The sequence below is a fragment of the Mus caroli genome, unplaced genomic scaffold (assembly GCF_978045245.1).
Source record: "Mus caroli unplaced genomic scaffold, Mus_caroli_1 scaffold_17, whole genome shotgun sequence".
Classification (NCBI taxonomy): domain Eukaryota; kingdom Metazoa; phylum Chordata; class Mammalia; order Rodentia; family Muridae; genus Mus; species Mus caroli.
The window spans coordinates 20,870,367-20,881,751 of NW_028227272.1; the positions used below are offsets into that span (position 1 = coordinate 20,870,367).

At 47.2% G+C, this 11,385-nt stretch overlaps 1 protein-coding gene across 1 annotated transcript; it reads right to left on the reverse strand.

The window, feature by feature from the left end:
- Nucleotides 1-4,110: 4,110 nt before the first annotated feature.
- Nucleotides 4,111-9,457, reverse strand: Rtp2 (receptor transporter protein 2). The gene is made up of 2 exons (XM_021185612.2): nucleotides 8,915-9,457; nucleotides 4,111-6,297 (listed from the first exon to the last, which is right to left on the reverse strand). Exons 1-2 carry the CDS (start codon nucleotides 9,076-9,078, stop codon nucleotides 5,790-5,792), a joined length of 672 nt encoding a protein of 223 aa, XP_021041271.1. The 5' UTR covers nucleotides 9,079-9,457; the 3' UTR covers nucleotides 4,111-5,789.
- Nucleotides 9,458-11,385: the final 1,928 nt, after the last annotated feature.

Here is an 11,385-nt window from a genome sequence, read left to right on the forward strand (position 1 = left end):
TCTGAACCAAGCAAACCAAACACCAACAGTGTAAATAACTCAATGTCCAATACCTGGGATCCACTCACAATCTTCTGGGTTCCTCCAAGGGGCTTGCCTCACATCTCTGGCTCTGCCCTCATATACCCACCATGACAAGGGACATGGTGGTCAAGTTTGGCTTTTGGGCTCCTAATCACCCCATTCCACTGCTGATTCTGTTCTTGGCTTTTATACCATGGTTCTTACATCTCCAAAATGTGGGGGTCTTCCGCTGCAACTTGACTGCATTTCCACCAATAGCCTTTCCTAGGTTCTGTTCATGAGCCCAAACCTCAACTTCTTTGCATGGCCCTTTCAGTCCTGGAGCTTCAACTGCCACCAATGCTGCACCTTCACCAATGGCTTCTCTTGTCCTCTAACAGTTTCAAGTTTCAACTGCTCTTCATGACCCCCTCATGTCTTCAAAACCAATACCACCTGGATGACTCTTACACTGCCAAATTCTGCTGCCAGCACAAGGTACAATTTTGGCTACCACTGGAACACTGCTTCTGTGTGCTCTAGAGGAAACATTTCTCAGAAGATTTCACCTCCGTGATGCTGGTCTCTTAATCACTGCTAATTTTTCAGCTCCAGCTGACCAGTATTGATTATCCCAGTGACTCAAAGATTTCACATCAATGGTGTTGGTCTCTTGTTAATCACAGATGACTATTCAACAGTAGTTGACCAGACACCACAGATTTGTTGTAGTAAATCTCCAACTCCAATAGGCTATGCAAAAATCACACAACTCAGTTATTATATTTATAAGTTGTACACCTTGATTGGGCAAATCTACCACTATACTAATTTATTCCCCAGCTATAGATCCCTTGCTATTTGTAGCTTCTCCAGGCCACGTGGTTCTGCTTCAGCTTCCTTCCTCCTCTTCCTCCTCAGCCTCCTTTTCCTTCCTTAGACCTCCACCCCAACCTTTCCCTTCCACTGCCCCATCAGAGCCTCTAGCTTTATTTGACCAGTTAGAATGAAGAGCCTGTTCATGTGAAATCCCCTGAATATGTGATCCACTCATCTAGGCAGACCCTCTTGAGGAAGCAGAATTAACATCAGGATACAAACAGCACAAGGGCAACCCAGAACACAGATCCTTCACACAAATGGCACAAAAGAGTCTTCACTTCCCCCGGACTTGTACAAGCTAGGTCTCCATCGTCTGCCTTGCTCTCAACAGTCTTATCTTCCAAGCTACTATGGCCTCACCTTCACAGTTTCAAAGTCCTTCTACAGCCCCAAAACGACATGGTCAGGTTTGTTATGGAAATACTCTGCAATCCTGGTACCAACTTGTCTTAGTTTGAGTTTCTATTGCTGTTATGAAAAACCATGACCATAGCAATTTGGAGAGAAAGGGGTTTATTTGTCTTACACTTCTATAGGATTGTTCATTTTCAGAGGAAGTCAGGACAGAAACTCAAGGACCTGGAAGCAGGAGCTGATGTGGGGGCTATGAAGGGGTGTTGCTCACTGGCATGTTCAACAATGGCTTGCTCAGCCTGTTTCTTATAGAAGCTAGAACCACCAGCCCAGAGATGGCTCCACCCACAATGGGCTAAGCCCCATCAATCACTAATTAAGAAAACATTCTGCAAGTTTGCCTCAGCCTATTCTTATGTAGAAAGATCCAGTGGAGGTTTCCTTCTCTCAGATGACTTCTTCATGTGGTGAGTTGACATCAGGTCATGTAGCTTTGAGAGGCTTAATTCTTCATTTATGAGGCTTAGAATACAAAGCCTCTCACTAAGCCTCAGTTTCCTGTCCCTTCCCTCTCAGCTCCTTAGAATCCTGTCACCACTGGCTTTCAAAGGTTTTTCTTCAGTCTAAGTGTGAGCGCTGGCTTCCAGTGAAGCCCGTCACAGCCTCATATAGAGGTAGGATTTCATCACCTACAGGCCACCTTTAGTACTTTCTTTGTTACTCACAAAGGGGTGCTGCCTACTGGCTTGCTCCCCATGGCTTGCTCAGCCTGCTCTCTTATAGAACCCAGGACCCAGAGATGGCACCACCACTCATAATTTCTTTTTTCACTCACTGTAAGCTGTTCTTCACCTTTCTGTCCCCAATACCCAATACAGAATTTCTGTCTAATTAGCATGATTCTGTGACTAATTCTTGTCTTGTTGAATACAATGTTCCTTACGTTACCTTCTTTTTCCTCCAAGAACAAATTTCATGGAATATGATTCTTCTAGTTCAGATGAGATGGACATTGTGACTCATGCTTAATCTTTTCCTAATAACCAATGGCTTAGATGCTATAGTTACCAGCACAGACAGGAAATGGAGGCTTAGTGAGTTCAGGTTGTAGGTTTGCAATTGGCTGAAACCTGGTATAGGAGTCCAGAAATAAATGCCAAGAAATAGAGAATTGAGCCTGGTGTGCCAAGTACTATGAGGTGGGCAGAGATATTCAGATTGGGGAGGGAGAGGTTCCTAAGGTAACATACAACAGACACAACATGGGTGTATCAGTCAGGGTTCTCCTGAGTCGCAGACCTGCAGTCCCGCTAACCCAACAGTGGGCAAGCTGGGAATGAGAAGTCCAAGAATCTAGTAGTTGCTCAGTCCCACAAAGCTAATTGTTTCACCTGGTCTTCTGTATAAGCTGAACTCTTGAAGAAGAATGTTCCAAGAGATTTGCTGGTAAGTAAGTGCAAGCAGATAAAGAAGAGTGAGTGTTCCTTCTTCCATTATTCTTATGTAGGCCTCCAGTAGAAGGTATGGCCCAGATTAAAGGTATGTGTAACCTCCCCTCAGCCTGAAGCAGGCTGAGCCAGACCTTGACTTTGCTGCCACTAAGGAGATTACCTAGGGTGGAGCCTTCCTCCCTAGATCACTCTATTGTTCAGCCACTGTCACTGTTCCTCTTCAAGATACTGCTACCTGCCAGGAGACTGCCTAGCTATTCCTGAGACTACACCCTATCCTGCATGTGGTCACCTGCAGCTGGGCTCCAAGAATGAATTGGCAGGAATGGGCCTCCCCACTCCTATATAAGCACATTCGCCATTAAATATTTGAGCTTTGATCAGAACCTTGTCTTGACTCCATTTCTCTCTCATCCACCTAGTTTCCCTCTCTTTCAGCCCCAGTTTGCCTCCCAGGTGAAACCCAGTTCATGTGAGCCGCTGGCCAGCCCACAACAGTATGTACTACCATGCCTGTATTTGAAGCAAGTTCTGTCCCAGGCTTGCCTTGAACTCAGAGATCTATTTGCCTTCAGTCCTCTGGGATTAAAGGCATGTACTACCTTGTCTGGGCCCAAGCTTTTCATAGCCACTATGCCTCAAGATCTGGATCAGAACCCTGTGTCTTCCAGCCTGAAGACCTGGATCAGAGGTGTGCCCCTCCATTTCTGGGTTGTGGTTCATTCCAGATGTAGTCAAGTTGAGAACCAGGAATAGCCATCACAGTAGGACACAGATGATGTGAGGTGGAACAGTGAAGAAAAATGATAAGACAACATCCCATATGATATGGAAAGTGGTGTCCAAGTAGTGTGAGGTAGGGTAGGGCTGTGAGAGAGAATAGAAGACAGCATACAACCACCATGACGTGGGAGATGGTGGTCAAGCAGTGTGAGGCGGAGTAAGGTAATGAAGGGGGATAAGAAGACAACTTAACTTGACATGGGACATGATAGGAAAATACTGTGGGTGGGCCAGGGATGAGAAAGGGAATAGACAACACTAGATTTCTAAGAAGCCAAGAACTACATTTGGCCAGGCTGCTGTGGAAGAGAGCTCCACAAGCTCCTGGTGGTCAGGTAACTTGGTCTATGTGTCTGAAGCTCTGAATGGAAGCTTAGAAAGCCATAGACTGAGAGCATCTATGTCATAAAAATAAAGTTGTGAGAACATAGGAGACTCTTGGGTGCCCTGAACATATAAAGGATGAAGGAAAGCAAGTGTCCACAAATACTATTGGGATCTAGAGATAAAAACAATTCAAATATGAAGAGCAGGTGCTATCCAGTCACTATTTAGGTTCCTGGGGGGAAAAAATCAAGACTATAGTTCAGTGCGTACTGTAAAGAACATAAGTCAGCAAACCACAGAGGTACCTACATATCTGCATTTATTATGACACTATTTACAATAGCCAAGTTATGAAATCAGATGACATACCCATTAACAGATCGATCAATGGATGAAAAAGTATGTCATGTGTACAAAATGGAATATATTTGGTTATAAAGAAAAATAAAATGTCACTGACTGGGAAATGAGTGGGACTGGAGATCATGTTAAGCTAAATCAGTTAGGCTAAAAGAGAAAAATATCACTTGTGTTTCCTCATGTGTAAAAAGGAGACTTTTGAACATAGATACAAAAGCAGGAAAGGGATCATTCAGAGAAGAGAGAACCAGTTGCTAGAGAGGTCAGAAGAGGTGATATATCTTTGAATATGATCAGAATACATGTAAGGGAAATATTAGAGTGACAGCCACGTTTTCAATGAACAGAACAATTACAGAAAGAGGGGACTATAAAATGTGGCAGACACATGAGGAACACACAAACAGAAAAGCAGCCATTGTTTTGGTTGTGAAGTATGGAAGGCTGGCTCTAGGGATGTAGAAATGAGATTTTCATGGACTAAAGAGGAAACAAGTCTTGGAAACTAATATAACCTACTCCCTCCATCCTGAGGAGATAAAATCATTGCAGCAGGTTGGGAAGGGGCCCCGAGTCAGGGACCAGTCACTCCAATTTAACATGAAAATGCAGAAATCATTGTTTATCGAGGAAACTGAGCTTCTAGAGATATTCCGGGCCTCGTTTCTCTCCAAATATTCTAGCTTCCTTGCCCTCACAGCCATCCTCAGCCGCATTTCCTCCCTCGGATGTGGTGGTCAGACACCCTGGCTTTACTGACCCTCTGAGACATGACCTATTTTCTTGACAGAATTTTGGCAAACTATTTCTAGACACAAAAGCAGATTTTAGCAAGAGATGCAAACTGGCGCCTAGTTTTTCCTGTCCTGCTGCTCAGTGCTGCCTAGGGGTTCCCAGGGTAGACAAAGCAGAGGGTGGAAGACCTCTGGGGAGCACTTGATGCCCAAACCCTTGGTGTTCATCTTCCTAGAAGTCACCCTTGTCTGCCATTGAGCAATGGCCTCTATGGGGACAAATTCTGTATAAGCTCGCCTGAGTTTGGAACTACTAAGGAACACTTTTATTTCATCTTAATTAATCTTAATTGGAGCAGCTACATATGGCCAATAGCTAATCCATTGGACAATGCACCCTTGACCATTCCAACCCCCTCAGTCCATCCCCACTTCCACCACCCCCACCTCTACCCTCATCCCAGCCCTAGCGCCTGAGCGAAATCCTCAGCATTTCAGAATGAAAGAAGCAGGAGTCGGTGGCTGTCCCTGTGTATTCAATGGTGGCTCTGCTCCCTCCAAGGGGAACCATGCAGGGCACATAAAGCTAAAAGCGAGCATGAGGATGTGACAGTGTCCAGATGGGACCTAAGGCTAGAAATGTAAAGTAAAGGCTGGAGGTGGCAGCTGTAGATTTCAGACTCACTAAACTCCAGCAAGCTTCCAAATCCCTATTCCTTCTACTTTCCCTCCATTGCTATTAAATTAGTGGAAGGACCACTAAGTTTTTCCTAGTGCAGACTAGAGCGCAGTGTGCAGATAACCAGAGTCATAGATGGAACCCGTAGCAGACTCAGGAGGAGACCAAATGTTTCTCATTTTCAATCCCATGAGTCCCTTTCCCCCACCCCTACCACTAAAGGAAGCCAGAGCGGCCTCGGAAGAACTGCAGGTAGACAATGACCAGGCAGAGGGCGCCCCAGAACAGGCACCAGCGAAATGAGAAGAAGCTGGAGATAAAACCAGCCTGGCCCTTCCTCTTGGAGGCATCGGTATAGGCGGCATCCTCCTCCAGCAGCTTTTCGCTGGGCTTCCAGTGCACGATGCCTTCCTGGCAAGCCTCGCAGAACTCGCTGCGGTGCAATCCGCTGTCCGGCCGGCTGGCTACGTGGATGCGGTACTGGCCACCATCCTCATCGTAACACTGCTCGCGCAGACTGGTGATGAGGTTGTCCACCAGGCCCTCGATATTCTCCTCCAGCATGCTGGACTCGTCCAGCCGCGACGTGCCGCACTGGTAGCACAGCTGCTTGAACACGCGCATGCGCACTGAGCCAACACGCTGGGCACGGTCCAGGTGCATGTGGAAGAGGATGACGACATTGGCAGATTGCCATGTGTGCCAGCACCAGGAACAGTGGAACCTGCCGGGAAAGGAAGGATGAATAGAGCGGGTGAGACTCTTTAGGGACAACCCCACCCTGGGGAGCATAGAAAAGAAAAGGCCAGCATGTTAGATGAAGGATGAAAATAGAAACGCCATGTTTTTCAGTCTAGAGGTCTCTTAGCACTAGAGGTCACCAGTCACTTCCTCTTTCTGGAAACCCGAGAACCTCACACTGGAGTCACTGAGCAACCAGTGGTGTCCTGGAAGCTGCCTCCAGTGTGGTCTCCTGCAGCTCCCCACCCATCCTAGCCTATTGCAGACTTGTGCCTGGTCAACCCCCAAACCGAGTGTTGGCTACACTTCTCTGCAACTCGTTTCTCATCCGTGAGGTGCAGTATGATGGTGTCCTTGCTGGACTTTGTGCTTAGACCTCTCATGCCTCAGTTACAGATGGTAGTATCACCATCTGACTCCTGCATCTTGCTTGTTCTGAGGAGATGGCATGCAAGCTCAGATCCAGACTGTAGGTCTGCAATCAGCCACCCAGAAAGGCAGGATAGATTAGCAGACTACAATGGACTAGACAGGAAAGAATGCTGTTTGGTTCTTATGTCTTCGCACAGGCAGTCATCCCTGTGCACCAGAGCAGTGCGGTGTAAGAATGGGAAAAGCAGACTTTGTTCTCTAATATACCTACCCACAGCCCATCCATCACATGGGCTGCTTTGTCTGATCTGGACTCCTGTAGCCTGGGCCTCAGAAAGCATGGAGAGAGGTTGCCTGGGGCTCACCTGTCAAGCCCAGCTCCTCCTGGCTTCCCATACCTTCCTTACATACCTTCCGTGATGGAACACTCCGTTAAACTCCAGGGAGGCTCCGTATACCCCTGTAATGGCCTCTTCTGAGCCCGGTTACAAAGGCTTCAGAGGAGTTCACATGTCCACTGGGCTGAGTCTGCCCTTATTCCTGTCTCTGCCTGAGTCCATTGCACCAATGGCCGTGAACGACCTCTGATGAAGAACTCAATTCAACACAAGAAGCACCAACTGTATTTTAAACACTATTCAGCCACTGTAAAGGGGCAGTGGAACCAAGCCAGCTTCTGGACCTCTGAAAGTCACTGACAATGTGGGCAGAGAACAATACCCCGCAGCACCTAACACATGGTCAAAAGGGCAGAGGTGTCTGATAGGTCCTGGATTGGGTAAGATTCCACTCATTTTCCCTATACTGAGAGAGTACTCAGGCCCGATACTTAGTACATCTGAAAGATTAATATCAAATAAGCATGTATGCAGAATGACTGGGGCAGCTACGATCCAGCCCTTTCTGTGGCCGGCTGGGACCAAGCCCAAGGTGAGAAGACCTATGAGTCTTTGGAGATGTCCCTAAACTCCCAAAACCCCACACACCAGCCAGTTCCCAACTTTCTGCACTTTATCCCCCAGGAGGCTCAAATGCTTCGTGCGTTCAGTCTCCTAAGTCTTTAAAATAAGCCAGTCCAGAACAATTTCCCTCCCTCAAGACAGACCCCATATCTCCAAAAATATCAAACACTGGTGAGCATTTGGGATGGGGGGGGGGGATGTGTGTAAGACTGAAGCATAGAAAATAAAGAGATCATGCAGCTACTTAGAGAGATTTCCACTGCCCAGCATTGATAACAGGTGACAACACAAACCAACCAACCTCTGTGCCCTGTCCTATGCTAACACACGCTTGATTTATTCGTTGGCAAGGCCTGTGGTCAGCCTGCCTTTTTCTGCTCCCACCCTCATGCTGTTGTCTACTCAAGAGGCTTCACATCCTTACAATATGGACAACCCAGCCATAATTTGTTCACACCTCCACAACACAGCCAAAAGCTAGCCCGGGGGCGGGGGGCGCTGCACCACTGCAGGTGAGCAGGAGGCTATCTGACCAGGAAACTGTGGTTCCCATCCCCCCCAATCATCTGTCTGTAAAAGGGAAACAACTTTAGAAGAGCGCCCAGGACACTCTGCATGGCAGAAGAGTGAGGAGCACTTAGGAGGATCTAGGGCAAGTGCTGCCTGTGGTCAGCATCTTATCATCCACTGACAGTAGTGTTGGAAGGGATTGGAGTAATGTTTTAAGATGAGCTAAGATGAGCTCCCTTGCCTTGTAAATATGAAAACTGGGAGCCAGAGAAAGGAGGGGACAAGGCCAAGTTCACAGAGCTATGGAACCAGGTTCTCACACATACCATGTGATCAGTAACTTGTTCTGTCTTCATGTCTAGTTGCATTTGATTGAGCAGATGGACACCACAGCCACCAAACACATATACCCCGACATCTAGGTTGAGACTCCTGGAGATCCCCATCGTACCTCCTCTCCATTCTAATTATACTAGGCATCTGAATTGGCAGGGCTTTGAAGCCTTGCCAGTCTTGATTTTCTATGGAAAACTGAGACTCAAATGCAGGGCACAATTTGTTCCAAGGAACCAAGGAACCTGAACAACTGTGGTTAGAAACAGAGCCTAGATGGTCCTTCTGGTGGTCCATTGCCTGCTTGTCACCTGAGCTGACCTGATGAGACCTACCAGAGGTCCAGACTTGCAAAGTCTGTGACAGTCCTCATCCTTCTGGGGGAGGGAGGGCTTCCTGCACCTCCTCCCACCAGCCTCTCACCTGCCTGAGGCATGTTGCTCCAGGTACTGCTTCCAGCCGGGACCCAGCTCATTGGGCTTGAGGGCGGGGTCTATGATGAGCTCCCAGCTGTCCGCTGGCTTGGCCACCTCCATCTTCTCGTAGAAGACCTTCTTCCACTCACAAGTGGTCAGGCTGGTGGACATGGTCCTGTTGGCTCGGATAGAAGGGTGAACTCAGCCCAAGGAAGAAGAGAAAGCTTAGATAGATGCAGCCCAGGCAGTCTCTGTGGTCCAAAAAGCCTTACCCACAAGTGCTAGCTTCTTCTTTTGTCACCCTGGAACCTGTTACTATGACAGCCAGGCAGGTACCAGGAGCCAGGGATAGGGAGGAGGGAAGCCTCCAGGGAGAGTTCCAGGGTCCTGAGCCAGACTGCAGAGGCAAAACTGAATAGTAATGCTGACTAGGTTGAGAAAGCAGATAGAGGTAAGATCCAACCCATGGGCTGACAGAGATTCCCCAGAGGACAAGGGCTATGTGGTGGCTCTTTTTCACCCCACTTCTCTTCCCTGCTTTCTCCAGCCATGTGCCATGGCAACCATAATACCCTAGGGAGGTCAGCAGAAACAGAATGGAGATATGGGACCTGATGCTCCCACACTCCTGATGCATTGTGGCCATTGTTTGCCATGTGCTAGCCACAAGCTACTTGATCTGTGTACTAGCCAAGACAGATCAGAAAGCAGGCTTCTGTAACCCCCAAGTGATCATCTACAATTCAAATCCAGGCCTTCCTAAATGATGTCTACCCTTTAATTATCTCAAGAGTATTATGCTCCTAACATTGTGATGAAGGGAAAAGCGACAAGTGACACATCACTCTCCCTTCGCTGGAGAATTCTCAATCCGGTTGGTGAGACAGAAGTAATTTAATACACTGTGAAAAGCACAGTGATAACAGTTCACACTCCAGGGTTGCCACAGTCACTCCCTGCTCCCAGGGCTCACAGATGCTGCTGCTATGGGATCTATTACCTTCCAAGCTGCAGGCTGAGCTACCTCAGCTGATGCATAGCAGACAACAGAGAGCCGAGGCTTCCTGATGCCCAAGTTCTATTTTTTTTTTTTTACAGACCAGAGGCTGTGGTACTATACCTGATTCTGCCCCGGATATTGTGAGGTTTCTGTGATGTCTGTAGTCCATCACCTGTCACTTCTTTAACCTGAAGCTCTGGCTTCTAGCACTGTGGAGACAGCAAAAGTAGGCAGAACTAAAAAGGGTAGCTAGGTGCCGGAAGTTCTCAGTGCTGGGTTCCAGATTTGTCATGTGCCTCCATATGGTCTCTGTGTGGGATAGGGTTAGGAGGATGGCCACTGAACATCCTTCAACTCAGAGAAGTGCTCTTCCACTAGCGTCGTGTTAACCTATAGAAAGGACAAGTCTGTGCTGTAAGGCCATCAAGAACTACTGATTTCTGGTTTCCTTATTGGTCTCAATTCAAATTCCCCAACCCCAGCCCTCCTTCCCTTTTGTAGTACTTGGCTGGCATGGACATCACAGAGATCAGCCTGCCTTTGCCTCCTGAGGCTGAGATTAAAGGCTTGGAGCACCACAACTAATTCAAATCTTTTCATAATGAATCAGGATAACTCAGGCCTAGAAATGGAAAACTGCTCTCAAAAGAACCCCGGGACTGGGTGACTCACTGGGGACTCTCCTATCATCAGCTACAAAACAGGTGACATGCAGGGTCCATGGGTTCCTGGGAACTGAAGGAAGCCAAGAGATTTTGGCCCAACCTAGAGCTAAATGCCGTGGTCCAGCTCTGAGATGTACTACACCATTGTTCCTAGATCAAAGGCAGTGACAGAAAGCTTAAAGGACAGTGGGAATTGCTAGGGTTCGTCTGTTTGGCTTTGTTTTGTTCTCTCTCAGATGATGCAATTCCCTTAGGCATCGGATCATACTTAAGTTAGAATGGAATCCTCTAAGCAGAAACCAGGGCGATTCATCTTTCTGTTCAACAACGCTGTTGGCACTGGAAACTCTTTGTGGGATACCACCAACGAGTGTAGCAATTACTATACGATGATGTGACAATCACTAGCTCAGTCTTTCTCAGGGTGCCACTGGGATGCACCATTAAGACACTCTCCATGTGGGCACATTGCTCACTGGCAGCAAATAACTTGGAGCTGCAGCCTCTTCAGTCTGGGCGGTAATGTTTTAAATGAACTAATTTTAACCTTAATAAAATAACACTATCTATCTAGATCCCACACTCAAAATGAGCTCAAAATGAGCCACTCTTATCCTTTACTATGGAGTGTCAAGTAATAAATACTTTTGCAAAATGTTCATATTTAAATTTTATTTGTTAAAATACTATGTGAGGAGGGCTAGAGAGATGACTTGGTGGTTAAGAGCACCAGCTACTCTTCCAGAGAAACTGGGTTCAGTTCCCAGCACCCATATAGCAGCTCAAAACTATCTGTAACTGCAGTTCCAGGGG